We start from the raw sequence: 22,111 nt of genomic DNA, 5'->3' as shown, positions 1-22,111 counted from the left end.
CCGGCCCCGCCCCGCCCCGGCGGCCTCGCCTCCTCCCAGCGGGCGGAGGTGCGGCGGTGGTTTCCCGGACTTAGCCCAAGTCCATTTTGTGAGTGCAAATCGGGGCTTCCCATAGAGGCATTGACAGAGTTACCGTCGGAGAGATCAAAGCACATAAACAACATTCAATTAGTTCGTCTTTAAGTGGGTGCTCAGGAATCGTGACACATTAAAAGTTCACGCATAAGGACACCCGCAGATGTTGCCGGACTTGTAATGGTTTAGATTTACAGAGTTTAACAAACCCATGGTGAGTTGGAAACGTTTCATACACCTTACCAACCCCAGGTCGTGACAGCAGCAGTGTCAGGTGTACTGACGTTTATTTCTCCTTGTCATTTTGGCTGTCAGGAAGTGTGGCTTGCTGCCTGGAAGAGATCAAAATTCAAAATGGGAAGTGTGATTTCTACTGAATGTGTTTTTGTTTTGTTTTGGTTTGGTTTGGTTCAGGGATTGAACTCAGGACCTTGCGCTTCTGAGGCAGGCGCAGGCCCACTGAGCTCAATCCCCAGCCTTGTGTTACCAGTTCTGCATGTAAACTCAGAAGATTGTAAGTGAATCCAGGGTTGGGGGCAATCTGTATTTTGAGTTGCATTTTCAGATCTCAAAATAAAGTTTAATATGTCACCTATGCCATTATTACCGTCTGGTTTTCCTTCTGCTACATCACAATTGGCCCCGGCCACGTAATTATGGTTCTCCTCCCATCTACACTAAAAGCTCGATAGAAGGGATTTTCCGCCACGCTAATCTGTTGTTTTACCGATCGCATCCCAGTTGCCAGCTTTGTGACGTGGCTATTTGTCTACATGTCACCGATCGCCCACGTTAGAGTTATACCTAAGATCTTATACAAAAGGCAATCATGGTGAAACAGTTACTTTTGTATAAATCTGAGTTCCTTGTCTCGTGAAATTGAAGAATAAAATCATGGACAAAGGGAGAAGCTCAGGAGGGTGTTCTTTGTATATGTTTTGTTAGTACATGTCTGCAGTTCACGCCGTCTGTAATCATCTTGGGGAGTGGTCACACGTTACAGCTTTTTTTTTTTTTAATCCTGTTCACCTTGCCTCCCTCCCTCCTCCTCTGGTTCCCCTATTACCTTTGTCAAACTTGTTGATATTATTTGTCTTGACTCATGTTATGGCATATAATGTTTACACTGGATTTGTTAGGACCCTGTTCCTGGCACGTCTTTATCCCTTTCATTTCCCTTCCCCTCTGCCTTAACCCTCTCCTCGCTCCCTTGGACCAGCCCCTGGATAAGATCTGTGTCCTCGTCCCCTTCTATCCATCTTTTCTCATTTTCTTTGTACTTTGCCTCACTCAAAAGAGAGACAGCATACAGTATTTAAGCTTGTGCGTCTGGCTTATTTCACTCAACATTGTATTTTGCCAGATACGTGCATTTTCCTACAAATGCCTCAAATGTGTCATTCTTTCTAGCCAAGTAGTATTCCACTTTATAGATACCACATTTTCTTTATCCTGTCATTGTCAATGGGTACCCAGGCTGCTTCCAGGATTCAGCGGTCACAACTTGTGCTGTTATAAACATTGGCGTGCAAGTGTCTCTGTAGTGTGACGCCTTCGGCTTTTTGGAGAAGATGCCTAACGCATGGGATTTCTAACTTCAGTTACTTGAGAAATCTCCACACTGATTTCCATAATGGCTGTGCTCATTGCATTCCCACCAACAGCGCAGGGGGGTTCATTTTTCACCACAGGCACCCCGGCATTTGTTATCGCTTGACTTTCTCATGACTGCTGTCCTTTCTGTGGTAAGACGGAAGCCTAGTGTTGTTTCAGTTTGCATTTCTGTAAAGACCAGAGATGTCGAACATTTTTCCCACATATTTATTTTCCACTGGTATTTCTTCCTCTGTGAAGTGTCTGTATGTTCATTTGTCTAGGGTCTTTAATTTTAGTTGTCTTCACCTTTTTTTGAGGTCTTTGCATGTTCTAGATATCAGTTCTCAGTTACTCTGAGGAGTAACGGGCAAAATTCCCCATTCTCTAGGTTGTCTCTTCCCACTATTGACAGATTATTTTGCTCTACGGAAGCTTTCCAGTCTGATATAATCCATTTGTTGATTTTTGCTGCTATTTCTTATTCCATTGAGGTTCTGTCTAGAAAATCCTTCCCTACACCTACGTCTTCCAGTGTTTTATCTATTTTATCTCCTAAAAGGCTTAATGTTTCTGGATTTAATGATTAGATCTTTGATCCATTTTTATTTTAATTTAGCATGGGTGAGAGATAAGGGTCCAGTTTCATTCTTCTACAAACAGGTAACCAGTTTTAGGATGGTATTTGTTTTGTTTTGAAGCAGCAAGAAGAAAAAAGCTCTGGGTGAATATTGACCAAAAGGGGATAGGAGCCCAACTAACCTGCTTCCTTTGTTTTGCCCTTATGTTGGCAAGCAGAGCCCGTGGACTTGTTTAAAACAGGCGGCTTTCTGGGTAGTGGCTTCACAGGAAGCTGAGCTCAAAGAAAACCACTTTCTCTGAATATCTGTTTTCCAAGCCCAGCCAGAGGTTAGGGAGGAGCTGTCAATCAACTTAGCATACCCTCTTCCTGGGAGGGGCTGTCCTTACCCCTCTTGTTTAAACTTCCATCCTTTTTTTTTTTTTTACACTTTTATTATTATACGTTTGTAGTACGTGCAGTTGACACTCATCTTGGGGAGTAGGTACGAGCACATAATGCAGCTTGATTCTTTTTTATACAGTTCTGCTTTGTTTTTGGTACCGGGGATCGAACTCAGGCCCCTGGCTTGCGAAGCAGATGGCTGAACCACTGAGCCAAATCCCCAGCCCTTGATTCTTTTTTTAAACACCCTTTCCTCTCACCTCCTCTCTCCTATTCTGATGTCCTGTCCCCATTTTCATTCTGTTGGTAAGATCAGTCTTACCTCGTGCTTGTGACCTGTAATACACGCATTCGCTTAGGCTATTTGGTTCCTGTGTGTGGCGTATGTGCACTGCCCTCATTCCCCACCCCTTCTCCCTTTCTTCTTACCCTCCTTCTCTTGGGTCCCTCCCCATTTTCAGAGATACACTCGCTTGTCTCCTTCTGTCCATCCTTCCTTGTGCTCTTTGTACTGAGCCTTACTCAAGTGAGAGCTACAATACGATATTGAAGCTAATTGTGTCTGGTTTATTTCACCCAACATGATACTTTCCGGGTGTACCCATTTTCCTACAAATGTCTCACATTTCCCTTCTTTATAGTCAAATAATATTCCATTATGTACGGAGACCACATTTGCTTTATCCAGTCAACCATTGCTGGATATACAGGTAGGCTCTAGGGTTTGGCTATTACCAATTGTGCTGCTATAAATGAGATCATGCACATATCACTGTGGTGAGATCTTGTAGCTCTTTGGAGAAGGTCCCTAGAAAAGGGATAGCTGAGTCATACAGAATTTCTTTTAGTCCTTTGCGAAATCTCTGTGCTGATTTCCACGATGGTTGTGCTAGTTCACTTTCCCTCCAGAAACGTAGGTTTTTTTTCACCGCAGCCATGGCAGCTTTTGTTACTCTTTGACTTTTTGACCACTGCCATTCTTTCGGGTGTAAAATGGAGTCTTTGCATTGTTTTAATGTGTATTTCTGTAGTGACCAAAGACGTTGAACATTTTTTCATATGTTTGTTGGCTGTTTGTACATCTTCCTCTGAGCAGTGTCTGTTCCTTTCAGTGGCCCATTTTTTGATTGGATTTTTTTTATTTTGGGTGCTCTAATTTTTTTCAAGTTTATTGTGTTTTCCTTTACGTTTCTACATGTGGCTCTATGCTTGAATTAGCTCTTAGCCTAGTGGGCTAGTTTCTCATTATCTTAGGCTTGTCCCTGTTACAATGGGGAGGGGGGAAATAAGGAGGCTTTGCTGTGGTCCAAGTGAGATTTAATGGTTAAGGCTGGGTGTGTGATAGGCTAAATAATGTCCTCCCAAAGATGTCCACATCCCATCCCCAGAATCTGTGTTAACTTTTACAGCAAAAAAAAAAAAAAAAAAAAAAAGACTTAAAAGATGTGATTAAAACAAGGATGGAGAGATTGGATTATCCAGGTAAGCTTGATGTGATCACGGGGATCCTTATAAGAGGAAGGCATTTGTCTTTCTTTCTCATCCCTGAGACACACCACCTAACACCAACACCTCTAAAGAGGAAATGTTTATTTTGGCTCAGTTTGTGGTGATTTCCGTCCATAGTCAGCTGGCTCCGAGGCAGGGCCACGTGGCAGAGGAGAAACAGTCTACGGCAGGGCAGGCAGGAAGCAGTCAGCAGCACAGCAAGCTTTCCTTTGCATTTTACCTCATTCAGACTAAAGCCTGTTGGATTTTGCCACTCATACTTAGAGTGGGCTTTCCCATTATCCACACCCAGAACCATGCTAAACCGATCAGTGGACTTAGATATCTCATACTATTAATCTGTATTCACAGAGCCTAGATCTAGTGATCTCCAAAAAGCTGCACCTATGATCACATAAGGCTTTGGAGGCACACTTACTCCTAACCCTAACAGCAGTAGAGACCTGAGCGTTATCACCTTGAACCAAGAAAGGCCAGCTGCCTCTAGATGCTGGAAGAGGCAAGAAAGAGGTTCTTCCCTAGGGCTCTCAAAATGAATCAGTACATCTTGCAATTGGTTTTCACCCTGTAAAACTTATTTGGACTTCTGACTTCTGGAATTATAGAAGAAAAAATTTGTGTTTTTTAAGCCACAGGTCATAATTTGCCTCAGAAGAAATAGGAAACTAGTGGGAGGTGAAGGGCAGTTTCATCGAGGAAGAACATCCAAGGTTTTGTTTTGTTTTAATTTATAAATGGAGAGGGACTTGGGTATGGGGTATAATGGAGGCCAGGAGCTGTAGGAATATTTAAGAAAAAGCAGAAAATATAGGTAATTTGTTGATTATGAGGTTGGATTTCCAGAAATATACACCAGAAGGACTTTCAAACAAGAGAATGAATGAGAGATTCTCAAAATCACAGAAACAGATGAGATCCTCAAGGAAGAACATATTGTTTAAACAGAGATTAGAATGGAAACAAAGGAGCCACATTCAAATGGTGTTCTTAACCTCTTTGTGCCCCAGTTGTACCTCTGCCTCACTGCCTAAGCTTCTGCAACCCTCCTTAGGATTAATATTCTAATGCACAGAGTAAAACACCTAGAAGTCCAGAGAAAAGTATATATATTATATTAAAGTACAGCTCTAATCATGGACCTCTGGAGATCTGCAGCACCTAAGACAAGAACCTTGAATATACTCACTGGGAGAAGCCAGGCCGTTGTTCTGAACAAGGGGGTTAGAATGAGTGGAAACTGGGGGAACTCCAAGTATCAAAATGCTATGAAGAGGGAGTAGGTGAGAGCTGCAAAGATATTAGAGCAGAAAATTCAGTAAATGCATTAGCAGTTTTCTTCTGTGTGCACACCTGTGACTCAGAGTGGACTAAAATGCTCGTGGTAAAACTTCCCTTTTCACTCACTGTGGACCCAAATGTATGTGGTCAAGGAAGCCCGCATCAATGGGATGCAAAACCTTAGCTCCCACAAACGTGTCTGGATACTGCCTTATGCCATCTTACTTTTCTTGCCAGCGTAGCCCCCTCCCCTCACTAGCTGAGAAACGGTAGTATTCTAAAAGCTTAATATATTTATTGTTTTTTCTTTTTTAAGTATTGATTTTTTTCTAGTTTTTAAAATTACATGGTTGTGACATACAATGAATACATTTATTATGGGGAACTGGTACATATACGCATCACATCTTAATTCTTTTTATTTCCCCTTCTCTCCCTCCTGTATCCCAGGTTTTTCTTATTTTTCATTAGGTTCTCTTCCAAGACTCTCTCGGAAGAAATAACTACTTTGATCCTGCCACTCATCACACTTCCTTTTTTGTTTTGTTTTGTTTTGGTTTTTGGTTTTTGGAGACAGGGTCTCACTATGTAGTCGAGACTGACCTGGAACTCACTATGTAGCCCAGGCTGGTCTCGAACTCACAGTGATCCTCCTGCCTCAGCCTCCCGAGTGCTGGGATTACAGGTGTGCGCTACCATGCCTGGCACACTTCCTTTTGAATACATCTGATGCTATTCTTTCAAGGAGCTGATATCCTTTCAGATATTCCCAATACAGTGGTAGAAGCAGCAGGCCACTTGAAGTAGGCTGTGGACAAGGGAATAGGAGTTCAGTTCCCCAGGTTTACATCAGGTGCAATCAGAAGAGGCGCTCGCTGCCTCTTCCCTTTGGACTCATCTCCTGCCATCTGCTGTGTTCCGTTCCTCGTGTCCACCTGTTCCACGACTGCTCCATGGTGATTCCGACACTCACAGCAGTGTAATTTCCAGTAACTCGCCCTGCACCGTCTGCTGACAGTGACCTGCATGTCCACCCCCACATCCATCACACCTATCACACTGCAGTCTCTCTGTGCCTTCACTGTCCCGTTCTCTCTTGCTAACCCTGTCCTCGCCCCCTCCCGCCCTGACTCCCACACCTGTGTCTCTCTCACCACCTCCAGCTCACTGCCTGACCTCTTCTTCCACCCCTCACCCCCAGCCTTACAAGGGGAAATTCTACGCTCTATGGTAGTAATCACCTTGTCGCCTTAACCCTCGGGGCCCTGGCTGGCCATTCTTTCACTTTTTAATGTTCAGTGGACAAAGCAACAACTCTGGCTAGATTCAGTTCTCCATGAAGCCGAATGTGGCTGGGAAAAAAAGACGTATTGGCAACGACTGGTCTTATTTTCACGACAGCTCATTTCAAACGGACCGTTGTAATTTGTCCCGGTATTCCCCTTGTTACTTGGCCCATTTATTCTTCCACTGTTCCTAAACAACTATCCCTTATTTTTACTGAACCTTGATTGAACTCTCTTAGGTAACCATTTCATATTTTCATTTTGATTTGATCGAACTTTGAACTCCGACATCATTCTTAGTCTCTATAGCTTTCATCACTAAGAAAACACAAGCAATCAAAGAGAACTTCCAGACTCTTCTCTCATCATTCTACCCAAGCACCCGTATTTGGTACATAAAGCCTGCGTGTCACCTGTAAGTACACTGGCACTGTTCACATCCCTTATCTGAGGGTCTGAGGTTGGCAGACATCACCAGCCAGCAGCCGGAAGAAGTCAGTCAGGAAAGAAAGAAAGAAAACCCCCAGCTCTGTCGGGAGACCCTCTCTCTTTCCGTTTTACAGGCAGCTGGGATGGATTTCCTAGCTAAGCACTGACCCTGTGTCATCGTTTGGAGATACCTAGTAGTGGGGTGACAGGCTCTGCCTTCGAGTTAGGTAGGAGGAGCCCTGTGGATGGGTTGGGCCTGTATTTTGTTGTTGGTCCGAGAAACGTGGGTCAGCAGCTGTGACCCCAGCAGATTGGAGGCCACTGGCAGGTGAGTGCCACGGCTTTGGTATAGCCACCCAAAGCAGCAGACCGGGTGACATGGGCCCCCACCTGGCGGAAATGTTGCTGTGCTTTGTAGAGAGCTTGGCAGCAGGCCCTGGGCTTGGGCGGCCACCTGTTAGTATCACAGGGAGCGCTCTTCCTGGGTGACTTCCCTTGTCTCTCTCAGGGCCTTCTGAGTCCCTTCCGTCAGGCTTTCATCTATCAAAGTATTCAAATTATTTGGTTTTTTGTTCTGAGCAACTCTGGGAAACAAGTTGAGAAGTGTAGTGTTTCTCATGCCCAAACAGTAACTTTTGTCCTTTTTAAACTCTCGCTTCTGCCCAGAGTCGCTCTGGCTGAGCCGATTCTTCTGGGTCCTAAAGCCTGGGTTTCTCCTCTAAGGCTGGTTTTTCTCTCCTTTTTACTTGTTTTTGCTTTTGTGGTGATAATGGCGGCTTTAATTTATGCCCCTATTCAAAAGGATCTGTAACCTGCTTATGCTGACTGAATTTAAACCTCGCCTAGATTTCATTTAGAGACTCTGTCAACAGATGACAAAGGTTGATCTAGTGAGATGAAGTTTTTCTGGAGTGATTTGTATTCCTTGTTCTTAGTCTGCCAGTCACTGGGGTATCATCTATGAATGTGCTTATTTCTTAGTCAGAAGGCACTGAGAGCCACATCCGTGGGACTTATTGGGGATTGGGGTTCTGTTGAGCAAGACGATTGCTACCCATCTCTAAACAGGATATCAGGAGTGGTTTTAGAATTGGTTAAGAGGCATCCAGCCAATAAAGCACCCCATTTTTGGACTCTGTCTGAACTCTGTGGACCTAGGGGAGACTCTAAGGTTCAGAAGGAAAAGTGGTGCAAAGCCCACACAGGGCTGGAGATGGCCAGCCTCCAGGGCTTTCCATTTTATCAGGGGTGCTCTGATGAAAGCTGAAATGGGTTACAGATGATCTAGAGGATGCTGTTGGTTCAAACTCAGGAAAAGGCTCAAGAAGCCTTCTAGGACCTAATCCCGAGAAATTCAGCCTCACCAGGCCATGGCCCTGGGGCTGAGTCTTCGAAACTGTCAGCTCATGCCCTGTCAGTGTGACTACAGACTTTCCTTGTTTAATGACTGCTTTTTCCTGCAACCAGATCATTAAATGAATTGGGCACCAAGTGAATTGTACATAGGACGTACACTGCAATATTCAGGACAAAGAACTAGTCAGAGGAAACTCCAACCTGATGACTCTGCTTTTTCTGCAGTGTACAACAGAACACAAAACTATAGCATAGCACAACCAGCAAAACTTACAGTGCTGTGCTGCAGAAGAAGAAGAAACCATAAGACCACACTGCCGCTCAGGTTCCTGCATCGTAAGTCTGAGCAGGGGTCATCAGATGGAACAATTGTTATACAGGCTGGTCGCCAAATAAGGAATATCTGCAGTGGGTCAAGTATAGGCCTGTTAGGGTCCCACAACCTCACATCAAGAGACGTCCCCACTAATGGCTTGAGACTGACTCAGGGGTTAGGTTGCCCACAACTCCTGTCCACAAAACCCACTTTGGGATATGCATCACTGAGGCCTCCTGACTGTTTAAAGGCCCTCTCACAGGTTTTTCAGCTATGGCCCTTCAGTAGTGCAAGTAAAAACTAGGTGGATTCCCTGAAGATCTTGGAAAGTTTGCTGATGGTTTCCACACTCTCACAGCGGCTTCTGATCTGACTTCAAAGAGACAGATGTCCAGTTCATCTTGGTTTCTTGTTGCATAGCAGGAGAAAGGGAAAGGACTATAAGGGCTGCAAAACAGATTAATGATGAGGCCTTCATGGCTTCCCCTGCTGATCATGAGCCAACTGCTCCTTCATTAAGGTCCCAAGAGGTACTTAAATGGGATCATAACACAGGGGCAGAGAAACCAAACAAAAGTTAGACATCAAAAGCATCTTAGTGGGTATGCGACAAAGGTTGCCCAAACCTGTGAAGTCTGACAAGGTCTGTTAACCAAGGCCCTAGTGAGAACCCAGTGGCTTTTCAGTTCCAGCTTGAAGAAGCACTCCATAAATATACTAATTTAAGCCCTGAGTCTACAGAAGGTCAGATGACCTGAGGCAGTATTTTATTAGTTGATCAGCTCTCAGCTCCAAATATTAGGAAAAAGCTCTAGAAACTCCAACAGGGCCCACAAACCACAAGCAGTCAGCTGGTTATGTCCCTTAGTCAGTCTTTAATAATCACGATGCAGCAGAGGACAAAAGAGAGTTGAATAAGAAAAAGAGGCAGACTGAAACCAAGCTCGCCCTCTGATACGGCCCTGGCCAGAGCCTGCAGTGCTAACAGAAACACGCAGAGTGCTTCCGGTGCAAGTAATCAGGGCACTGAGCAAAGGAACATCCCCAGAAATGCTTGTCCAGCCTGTCAGAACATGGAAGAAGGCCTGCAGCATTGGAGGAGAGACTGCCTCTGTTCACCATGGGGGCCGGGGAGGACATGCCTGCAAGGCACCACACAAGAATATTCCAGTCAATTTGCAGAAGCCTTGGGTGGCTTCACATGCAGCAGGAAAATTATATTTCTCTGTGATACTGGGATGACTTATTCAATTCTGGTTTCCACTATCGGTGTGAGCTTTCATTCCACTCCAAAGTTGCTGGGGGCTTGGAAGGAGCTAGCCAGTCAGCATGCTTTAACCTACTCTGAACCGCTATTTGGGAAATTTCCTTCTCCAAGCAGTCTTTTTAGAGATACTGAGGTGGCCCATTGATTGGAGTGCTAGGCTGTACATCACTATGGCCAGGCCTATTGGCCTGCTGCCAAAGATGAGGCAGGGCCCCACATGGAACGAGGAAGACACATCTTGTTCATTTCCTCCCAAGGATGAGGTAGAGTCCCTCGGGAAGAGAACGGGAGACAAAGAGGGTGCGGTGGAGCAAGGCCTGGCCAAGAAGGGAACTGTCTTCCTCTCTGCCCATTCCCCATATAACCATCAAGTATGATGCCCTGCAGGCCTTAGCTACTCCCCTGGCTCATGTTTCAGACTGGCCCCTTCCACCTCTCCCTGTGCTTCCCTTATCTCCACCACTGTAAATAAACTCTGCAGTTGCCTGGGGGGCTTTTTCTTCCATCAGGAGTTAGAGCCCCACCTGGCCCACCTTTGTTTCTCTTTGTCCTTTTGTATCTTTCTTTCTTTACCTTTTCTTAATCTCCTATCATCATTTCGCACTCCATGAACCCTTCAGCCATGTGGGCATTGGCACACCATACCCATTATTGGAAGAGAGATACTATCCCTACTCAAGGCCACTCTGACAGTCGAACCACAGCCAACCTGTGTCCTAGTTGCTAGGGACCTGGTCAGCCTGATCTGGCCTGATGTCTGCCAGGTCTTGACAGCACTCTGGAAAGGCTGTCTAGGCCACTCCAGCAGTCATTCAGCTGAAGGCTCCTAATCTATAACCTGACAGAAGACAGTATTACTTACCTTAAGAAGACCCTGTTACTGAGAAACTTTTGGCTGTAGGCTTGCTGGTTCTGTGCAATATGCCCATTTTAATAATAGTGAAGCCAGCAGGAGGCAATCACCTAGTACAAGATCTCAGAGCCATCAGGGAGGCACTGGATAAATTGGACTATTCACCCATTAGTAACAGACACACACACATACACTTTAGTGCAGATCCCAGAAGCAGCTAAATGGTTGTCTGCCTTTGATCTCAGAGATGCCTTCTTCTCTATCCTTGTTGAACATAACTCCCAATACTTGCATGGCTTTGAGTGGGAGGATCCTCAAACAAAATCTTACCAACAGTATACTTGGACTGTCTTGCCTCAGCCTTTTAGAGACAGCTTCCACTTGTTTACAGGATTTTAGCTCACAACCTGAGAGATTTAAAGTTCAAGAATGGAGACCTAGTACAGTACATAGATGACCTCCTCATTTGTAGCCTCACTAAGGGGTTATCTGACAAAAACACCATTAGAACTCTTAATTTTTTTTTTTAAACAGAAAGGGATTACAAGGTGTCCCAACATAAGGCCTAGATTTCTGAACAAAAAGTGACATATCTGGGATATATTTTAACTCCAGGACCATAATAACGGTCCCCAAGGAGAACAGAGGCAATTTTCTGTCCAGGTGCTCCAGAATCTAAACAACAGCTGAGGGCTTTCTTGTGAATATCAGTCTTTTGCTGCATATGGATATCCTATTGTGGAGTAATACGCAAACTCCTGCTAGAGGTTTCTTGAGAATCAGAAACTGAATGCTTGAAATGGACAGCTGCCCCTCTAGGGTCTTTTAAAACCCTAAAATGGGCCTGATGCAGGCCACATCATTGGGAATTCCAGCCCTAACTAAGCCTTTTTCTCCATTCATGGCTAAGAAACAGGGAGTAGCCACAGAAGTTTTAACTCAATGTCTGTGGCAGGACAGCTGACCAGTTGCCTACTTTTCCAAGTGACCAGATGGAGTGACACAGGGCTGCCCCAGCTGCCTGTGAGCGATAGCTGCTATGACACCTCTTAGTCCAAGAAGCTCCTAAGATAACTCTGTAATGAAAACTTTTAGTTCTAACCCTACTTATAGACAAGGCTCTGTTATTATATCAGGGACATTTGTGGATGGCTAGAGAAAGGCTCACTAAATATGTCATTCTTATTGAAAATCCGGATGTTTCTTTTCACTCTTGCACTATTTTAAACCCAGTCACCCTCCTCCCAGCTAACCAACAGATAAAACATGAGTGTGAATAGATGTTAGCCAGAATTATACTAGCTACCCCCACTGCTAGCACATGGTTCACTGATGGCAGCATTTTCTAAAAGATGGCATTAGGATATCATAGTTAGCCCTAGCCAGGTCATTGAAGCAAAAGGACTCTCTCCTAGGACTTCTGCCCAAAAGACAGAATCCACTGCCTTCACTCAGGCTATCCAACTTGCCCAGGGCAAGAAAAAAATATATATATACATATATTTATAACACTTGATCTTAGCCGTATATGTGTGTATATATTCCAAGTGCACGTTTTGGGTCTTACGTGTACATACTGCCATCTAGCAGAAAAGAAGGCTTTTGACTAGTCACCAGTCTCCAGTAAAACTTGGACCAGAAAACCTCAACCTCCTCAAGTGATTAAATCTCCCAAATAAGATAACAATTGTCCATTGCTGGATATATCTGGCTTTCTTGGCCCCTGTCTCCCAGGAAAATTCTAAAACATATTCCACTGCCAAACAGGCTGCTCTCCTGTATAATTCTGGCCCGTCAATAGCTCTACCCATGGTCCTACTACAGGATCTTGACTTAGAACCAGAGTACTCTATAGAATAACTTCAAATGATTTGAAAGGAAGGAGGTTTTCAAGAGGGCCAGTGCTGGTATGGGGAAACCAACTGTTCTCCATACAAGTGCAGTAGAAAGTCATTAAGTCCCTACATGAAGCCTTCCACCTAGGGTGAAACATCACCACTGCTATGGCAGACAGGCTCTTTGCAGGGCCTGGAGTCCAAAACATTGCAACCCAGGTCTGTAAGGCATGTCCTCTCTGTGCTCTCCATGCCCCACAGACTCATCCTCCCCCAGTGCCTGAGGGTACAAAGGGGTGGGGTCATATAGATCAATCAGGTGAGGGTACCTTGGTCTCCACATAGGTAGGGCCAACACCCATAATTCAGCCAGAAGTAGCCATAGAAGACAGGACTTCCTCTAACACCTCTTAAAGATTTCTGGAGATTAGGACTCTCAGAGAGGAATAGTACAGTCAGAAACAATGGGCTTAAGAGAGTTATTCCCTTCCCTCCCTTTCTTTTTTTTTTTTTTTCTCTTTTTGGTACTGGTGATCGAACTTGGGCCCTTGCGCTTGTGGGGAAGGTGGTGGAATCACTGAGCCAAATCCCCGGCCTCTCCATTTGATTCTAAATGGTACCCTACAGTTATTCCTCCTTCCATAGTCCTAAGAGGGATAGAAAAAAAAACAAAACAGGAGATCTCTGACGCTCTAGGTAAGAGCACATGCATGTTGGATCTCCTATCCTGACCTGCTCCCACCTCATTATGTATTCATAAATACGTCATTATCAGGTGTCATAAAGGTAAATAAGATCAGAGTGGATTCTGGGGCAAGCGTGGGTGTTGAGAACTCCTTGAGATAACACAGCACCTGCCATTCATTGTTGTCAGTCACACCTAGAGATTCAGGGGGAGGTGCTTGGGCTGCAAGTCCTTTACATTTTGGGAGCCTGATGTTATACATGTGCATTGCTGTTTCTGGTGTCATGACCTGTGCACAGTGATTTTACTTTTCTGTCACCTGACACCTTTTCCTGTCTTTGCCTCACCTTTTGTCAGCACAGACTTGCCCTGAGCACAGCTTCCCATGATCATCACTAAACAGAGCTGCTTGTCACTTGCTTCTGGGTGTACACTTGGCAGTTCTGTCCTCGTGGTACAGAAGAGGCTGGATTATACCACCCCTCTCATGGTAACACATCCATTCTGAACATTCTACCCTCTTTCCTTGCTTATATCATTTGAAAAGTGATGCTTATTTTTAATTTTATTACATATGATGTGTTTGTTTTTCTTTTCCTCTAAATTAAACCTATCATGGATATATCCCATGACTTAAAACAGGGATCAGCACACAGAAGGGTTTCCATATTTACTTACTGAATGAATGACTCAAAGGGTTGAGATGGTTAAAGCCAACAACTTATTCAGAAAGTACCGTAGTAAAGAGAACAGAGATGGACAGTCTGGGAAGTATTTGTTTTCGGGTGGAGGGTATATTAGTCAGCTTTCCTGGGATCGGACAGTCAGCTGGTATAAAATACTTGGCACCCAACATTAAAGGAGAGATTTACTGCACCTCACATTTCAGAGGTGCAGGGCTTGGTTCCTATGTAGGACGTCATAGAGGAAATACATGGTACAGGAAAACAGCTCACTGCTGGGGACCAGGAAGTAGAGCTCAGGAAAAGAAATCCACCAAGAGATACGCCTTCCAAAGGAATAGCCTCAGAGCCTTCCTGCTGGGCCCCATTTCCTAACTCCCATGCCGCTGCGCACATCAGTGGGTCCAGTGATGGTAAGGATAGCTACCCCCTTCCAGTCACATATCCAGTCTCTCAGTCCAGTCAAGCAGACAACTTGGCCATCACTGAGAGCACGATGAATTTCTGTCACTTTGAATAAGTCCCTTCTAGAATTTGCCTCCAGATTTTTCCATTGGGAAATCTACTCACTCCCTTGGTGCCATGTGGTTCCAGGAGACTATAGGACTTTAACCTCAATCCAATGGAGTTTTTGTATGAAATTTTTATGGGGGGCTATACTATTCAGTTTCTGAGGGACTGTACTACTCAGCATCTGGGGGCTGTACTATCCATGTTTCTGGCCTTTTCCTCGCTTGATGCTGTAGCACCACTTCTCCAGTTGTAACAACCAAAACATGAGTTCCCATGCTGCCAGATGTCCTCTGGGGTTAAAACTGCTTCCTGAGAACCACTGGGGTAGATCAGCTCTACCCAAAGCTCCAGAGCTGAGCAGGCATCTCAGTCCTTGCCATCTGCTTAATTCACTGCCTTGGACCCAGTTACTGGTTCATTTGGTGGCACGTAACCCAATTTGAGCAAATCAGAGTCAGGGAATGGACTTCCGACAAGATGAGCCCTTTGTACTAGAACACTAAGCTAATTGGATATAGGCTTAGCATTGTCAGCACATATTTTGCCAGCTTGGGGGGAGTGTATGCTGAGGAATGAAACCAGCAAAGGAAAACAGCATGGGGGATAGGGCAGATTCCTGAGGTCACCACTTGAACATTTAGCTCCTGTTTTGACAAAAGCCCACTATACCCTTGGCTTTTTCAGTTATGTGATCTAATAAACTCTGTGTGTGACATAAGCCAGGGTGGAATGGATTTCTGTCACTTGCACCTGAATGGGCCCTGGGTTGACGATGTTGTAGAGGGAAGCAAGAGCCAGTGGCAGGAGAGATGTAACTGGTGGAGCAATGTAGCAGAAGGGACTGAATGGGATGAGCACCGTGTGGTCTGTAAGAAGCGGCGGATGGAAGGAAGGGTAAGCGTGAGTGGATCTGGCTGAACATGGAAGAGGAGGGACAGGAAGCTGAGAGGATCACCCTCTGGGGCCTACAGTAGGCGATAAGAGAGGGAGGTGGGATGAAGGCAGACAATGGTAGACGAAGCAAGTGAACAGACAATACAGGAAGTGAAAACGGCACCGAGTGTGAAGGAATAGATGATGGTGAACAGAACTCTGCCGCTGGGGTATGGATCCAAAGGAATTCAGAGCAATGCCTGAAGGGTATTCACACAGCCGTGCTCCCAGTAGTTGGAGAGTCAAATCAGTAGTTGGGAGCCACCTCGCGCTCATCGTGGAAGAATGGAAAACAAGATCTGATCAATGCATGTGCCCCAGCCTATGCGCTCAAGGGAGGTGGTAGGACCCGTAGGGAGCAGGGCCGAGCAGAAGGAATTAGGTCACTGGTGTTGTGCTGGTGACAGAGACACTGTGCCCGGGGCCCCTTCCTTCTCTCTTTCCTGGTCACCATGAGGGGCCAGAACTCTCCTACCATGTACCCGACCACAATATACGGTGTCACCACAGCTCCAAAGCAAGAGGGTCAAATGATTATGGAGTGAAACCCCCAAACAGTGAGTTAAATAAACCCTTTTTCCTTTAAGCTTATTTTTTTTGGATATTTTGTCACACTGATGGACATCGTACAATACACAATGGAATTTTACTCCACCTTAAAAAAGGAAGGAAATCCAGTCATGTGCTAAAATAAGATACACCTTGAGGATATTATGCTAAACAAATCTCAAAAAAAAAAAAAAGAAAAAATGCAATGCTGGGGCTGGGGTTTAGCTCAGTGGTTCCGCTGCCTGCCTCGCAAGCACAAGGACCGGAGTTTGATCCCCTGTTCCCCTGTACCACACACACACACACACACACACACACACACACACACACACACACACAAAATCCAATGCTGTATGATTCCATTTATATGGGGGACCTAAAGTAGTCAAATTTGGGAAACAGAAAGTAGAATGGTGTTTGCCAGGAGCTGGGGAGGGGGAGAATGATGATTTGTTTAGCGGATACAGAGTGTCAGCTTTACAAGATAGAAGTTGTTGTTATCTGCTGTACAATAATATGAATATATTTAACCCTACTGAACTACACACTGAAATGCTTAAGATGGTAAATTTCATGTTATGCATGTGAGGTTTTTTTTTAACCACAATTAAAAAATAAAAGATGCTGATCATCATAAGAGAAAGTAAAGAGAGGAAATTTGTGGTCACTCAAGGGCAAGGTTTTGCTTTCTCAACAGTTAAAGTGCTTGCACAGAGAAAATTAACAGCTAGATCCAGAGCGTGTAGGAGAGGGTGTGTGGACAGGTGCAGATGTTGGCTGAGAATGTGAGACAAAGTCTTGGGGGTGAGGGAATTAGATTTGTGGGTTGAAAGTTGGGTTAAAATGACCATGGTATAGATCCAGAAAGAGCAGCTGATAGATCATAAACCTTGAAAACGCTAGGACTATGTCTGTTTTTTCAAGAATTCATGGGCTCCAGAAAAACAAAATCACATAAGGCAAGTGGTTTTTTAAAACACAGTTTATCTGAACGGTAATATACAGCTTACTAAAGGAAGCTTGTGGGAAAACTGTGAAGGAGTAGCCAAAGCTTGACTTGTACATCAGATCTTTAGAATAGAAACGTGACTCTTAGGACTTCAGAACACTTTGTGCAAACTGGAATTATTAGTTATGGAAAGGAAAAAACATACAGTATTGTGAGGAAAATCCCCAGCCCACTGGGCAAAGAAGGTAGGAAACGACCTTTAAGGCAAAGCTGGTCTTTCCAACGAAGGTGCCCATCACTTAGTTGAAATAGTTAAAGCTACATCACAACCGAAAAGTATGAGTGCACTGCTTGCAAATGAAGGTGGCTCTAGGTATGAGGACAGCATTTCCATGCCTTTTTAATGGAGGTGACAATTTTTGAGCCGTGTATTTGTTTATAACCACAGCCTGAGTTCAGGCAGATCAGAAGCGAGGCGTCAGAGTCCTTGACACAGCTGTGACACTGGCCTCATTCTTCACTGCCAGGCAAACCTTCTCTGCTCTGCATGAACATAAGTGCACACAGGAAATTAGAGCTTGTAAAAATCATCACACTGACCCCGAGACAGCACAGAGACTTGCTGATGCTAACGTGGTTTCTTTCCAGGCCGTGTTCAGTTGGTTTCCAAGCCAGGAGGCCCACTGAAATTGGTGAGAAATTCAGAAGTTGAAATAATGAAGAGCGTTAATGTTCTGTCTGCATACCAAGTACCGCCTTTATAAAGCCCCTTAGAAGACATCATTCTATCACAGGTGCTTCTTCAAACAACATGCTCTGGAACAAACGATGCTATAATTTCTGTTGATAAACATGCATAAAACTAAATGGAAGAAATGGAAAAATATTTGCATTCTCACTTATTCATATATTCATTCAACAACCACTTCATGATGGCTTTCCACTGGGCCCTCGGTGATATGGATTTGGAGGGCATGGTGCCTGCTGTTCTCCTCCTCCCTGTGACTCCCCAGCAGCAAGTAACCAACAACAGCTTTGCTGCCCTTGTTTGTGGTGCGTTGTTCTGATGCCGTGATCCAGGGGAGTCTTATTTATCTTACTAAAGTAAGCTCTACGTGGGTAGCGGTGGTCTCTTTATTTTATATCTTGCAGATTACACAAGAGGAAGCAGTCTGAAGTCACAGTGAAGCTGGGGTTCCTGACCTTGGCAAGGAGACTTTCTGCCTTGGTTTTCTCATTTGTTTAACGTTTTAGCCTGGCGGGATCTGGGGATGATACCCATCTTTCAAAGTAGTAGTGAGTGCTGATGAGACAAAGCACAAAGCCCCTCACCATAAGGTCTGGGGAGAGGAAACCTTCCATTGTTCACCCCATTTTCTCCTGGGACACTCGAATGGACCCTTCATGATGTGTGTCGACATTTGTTTTGTTCTTTTGGGTTTTTTGGTACCAGGGATCAAACTCGGGCCCTTGCGCTTGCGAGGCAGGCAGTGGAACCACTGAGCCAGATCCCTGGTAACGTTTCTGCACCACCTGTCATTCAGCCTTCGACTTTCAATTCGCCGCTTAAGGCCTCCCGCTTGATCCTTAACCTCTGCCATATCTCCCAGTCTTATCCCCAGCAGATTAATTGACCTTCTACACTGAGGAAACAGAACAAGACGTGCTCGTCCACCATCACACCTCCCACCTGCCTTCGTCCGCTCCTGGCTATTCTACCTTTCTTTCTGTTCTTCTGTCTCAGGCCAACTCCTCTGCCCAAGCAGCAGGATCTCCTTCCCTTAGTTCGCCCAGATGTGGCTGCATAATTCTGCCCCCTTTCCTGCCTCGCTTTTCTGCTCCTCCTACATCGTTCTCAGCTGCATGAAGGGACCAGGCTGCCATTCTTAAAAAATATTTCCCTTGCGTCTTCTTACCCTTGCTTCTACCTCTTGCAGTCGCTCTTTTCATCTGGTCACCAATATAGGAAAATGCCCAGGGAGAGCTGTCTGTCTTTGCTATCTGTGACTTCATTCCTTTCATTCTCTGTCAAGCTCATGCTAGTCCGGCTTCCACCTCCTTACTTTCCACCAGAACTCAAGTTCACTGACAAATCTTGGACTGCTAAGTCCAATGGTCAGTTTTCATATCCATCCTTTTAAGCTAAAACATCACTGCACAGATGTGGTCACTCCCCTCTCCCAGACCTTTCTGTGCCTCACTCTAGAGCACGGCACCGTGGGGCTTTTCTCCCTCACAGAGTAGCTTCTTTGATCCTTTGTGGGCCCCTTCTCCCTCCACTGGACTTTTCCTCTCTCCCAGCCTCTTTCACTACCACAGGCAGCCTCACCGTGAGGTAAATCCAGACTCTGACTACCGCTTGAAGTCCACACTGTGTCAGCTGCCTCCCAGGCACTTGCCCTTGGCCCTGTGCGAGGCATTCACACTTGGCAGCTTCGGAGTGGAACTCCTAACTTCTCTCCCCGACTTAGCTCTTCACTCCTCATTTAACAGTAGTTCTATCCTTTCAGGTCCTAGGCCAAAAACTGTCACTGTTGCCACCGCTCTGTCTCATATTCTGAGACTGTCAGCAACTTGAAAGCACACGCAGACTTTGCCCTCTTGCCTCAAGCCTGATGGCACCCACTCAGTTTCTTGCCTGGGTTATCGCAATAGCCTCTTCACCGCTGACCATCTTCTTCCCTGCTGGCTTTCTATAGTCTCTCTTTTTCCTTCCTAACACAGCAGTTAAGGTGATTATGTAGTTCGTTTATGCAAACTCCAGCGGCTCCCATCTCAGAGCACAAACTCACAATGGTACCGTTATCCTCTCACAAGCCCTTGCTCGGCTGGCTGTAGACCACACGGGGCACCCTGCTTTATCCTTGCCTTTATCCTTACCACCCCTCTCTCCTGGAGGGCTTTTTGTCCAGGCAGCCGCGTGGCTGTTCGACTCGTGCTTTCCAGGAGAGGACTCTTCCCTTGCCACCACCCTGGTCTTGTTATCCCTGGTGCCTACTTTTATTCTCTTTATATTCTTATTGTTTCTTAACCATTTTGCTATTTAGTATATTTGTTGAATGGATGAATATAGAATAAAGAAAAGCAGGAGCCTAAGTTGTTAAGATAAAGCAGGTATATTAATGTTGGTAAGACAAGTGTGACAGTCAAAACCATAAATACTTAATGCTATGCTTAGTGCTAAAAATGAAAGGCAATCTTGACATGTAAGTTAGTAAGAATTTTCAATTTCCTACCAGTTTGCCTTCAGATCAGCTTGCTGGATTGTATGGATCAACCGAATAGGCTTCTTGTGTTTCTAAACGAAGATCTTCTTTAGGCTTTTTATTTGTATAATAATTGCTACATTGAAGAAATAAGAAAAAATAAAGTCTTTATTTTTATTATATAAAGCTGTATAGTTGTTTGCTCCCCACAATTTCCAAAACATGGCGTTTTTCCCAAATGATTTTATTTTATTGTCAACTATCACTATGATCTAAAGTTTTGGAAAGTTAAAAGCAACCCAAATTAGTCATTCTATGTAAAAGCATCCATGAGAACCTTGGTCTGATAAATGTTCAAGTCAGAAGCTAACACTACCCAGCTTTACCCATGCTCAGGACTTGTAGTGACTAACAGTCATGACTCCCAAACTCAAGAGATGAATTGAAAAAAGCCTTTACTTAGCATATGATCAGGATTTCAGCCCTGTGGGACAGATAACTTTCCATTCCAATTTAAAAGGAAATGTATATTTTTCAAGTTTAACTCAAAATCTTTACGTACTCACACAACACTACAAACTTCAGACAATTTTCAAGAGAATGTCGTTAATTTTACTTTTTGAAAATACATATCTGTGTGTTGCTGGGGATAGAAGCAAAGGCTTCACTTATGCTACACAAGTGCTCTCCCTGCTCTCCCGGCGGCTCTAGTGTGCTTCTAAAACCCCTTGACTGGAACTATGAACGACAATAAAATGTGATTACACTGTCACTGTCAGCTTAGAAACAAAGCGCTGGGGAAGACTGCTGTTAAGGCGGGCCATAGCTTGTCATCCCCACACTGCAGAAGTCTGCCCCTAGGAGATACATGGGAAGTATTACTTAACGGCAACTCTTAGGCCAGTGAGAGATTTAGATGTTGTTAAAATATCTTAGATGATAGGGAAGAATAGCAGTCCTTTTGAAATGTTTGGCTGATGGTTCCTAACGTTCAGTTTCACCAAGAGATGTCCCTTTCTAAATGAGTTATCACTCATCTCATTTGCCAAAAAGTATTCATGGCAGCTCAGATATGAAAATAAATGGAAGTAGGTTAAAAATGGAAGTAAAACCAGTGAGTGACACTTAGGAACTTAGTTTGACATATCTATTTGGGTCATAACAATGAAGACATTTAAATATAGTATATACCATGCTAATAAAGAGATTAAAACATTGCATTATTTGAACTTTTAGGTACTCCCCAAATTTGCAAACTTTCCTACATATGCAGGGCGCTAATAACAAACTCAGTAGAATGAAGGAAAGAGATAGAGACCACATTTCCTATTTATTTAAATTTTTCACTACTCTTGGCTAAAATTATCTTCTAACTTCCTATGAGGAAATCTATGCAAATGATAGCCCTATGTCTCTATATACTTATTTTTTGAGATCTCTTTCTCTCTTACATTTATAGGAAGCATTCAGCAGTTACTATACAGGAACAAAATGACATGACATGATCATTATTAGCTCTCTTCATGTCCTTTCTATTTCTCCAACATTCTTGGTTAAATTTTAAAAAGCCATGTATTCTACACTAGATAAAACAACATATAGAAGTGTCTATAGCAAAGAGCTGATGTTCATTAACACTGATTAAAAATGTACAGCCAGAGGAAATGATGTGAAAATGAAACTTTATAGAAAGTAGATATATAGTTTAGGTTTTGTACTAGGAATTGAACTCATATCCTCATGCATACTAGGCAAGTGGTCTACCATGGAACCACATCCTCAGCCCTCTTCTTTTTTTTTTTTTTTTAATTTTATTTGCTAAGTTGCTGAGG

The 22,111-nt window shown here is 44.2% G+C and overlaps 1 protein-coding gene across 1 annotated transcript in view; it reads right to left on the bottom strand.

Moving 5' to 3' along the window:
• LOC104854615 overlaps window positions 1–22,111 on the bottom strand; it is an 85,836-nt gene that overhangs the window by 48,697 nt on the left and 15,028 nt on the right. Inside the window, exons 17-21 of the mRNA XM_019205844.2 lie at window positions 20,328–20,415; window positions 18,607–18,716; window positions 8,765–8,915; window positions 8,499–8,591; window positions 6,268–6,441 (exon numbers count right to left, since the gene is read on the bottom strand). Of these exons, the coding sequence (XP_019061389.1) occupies window positions 6,268–6,441; window positions 8,499–8,591; window positions 8,765–8,915; window positions 18,607–18,716; window positions 20,328–20,415 (616 nt within the window). The remainder of the gene's footprint in view (window positions 1–6,267; window positions 6,442–8,498; window positions 8,592–8,764; window positions 8,916–18,606; window positions 18,717–20,327; window positions 20,416–22,111) is intronic.

Source organism: Fukomys damarensis, unplaced genomic scaffold, assembly GCF_012274545.1.
Source record: "Fukomys damarensis isolate Sample0158 unplaced genomic scaffold, DMR_v1.0_HiC HiC_scaffold_11, whole genome shotgun sequence".
NCBI lineage: Eukaryota > Metazoa > Chordata > Mammalia > Rodentia > Bathyergidae > Fukomys > Fukomys damarensis.
This window is presented reverse-complemented; position numbering and strand designations above follow the sequence as displayed.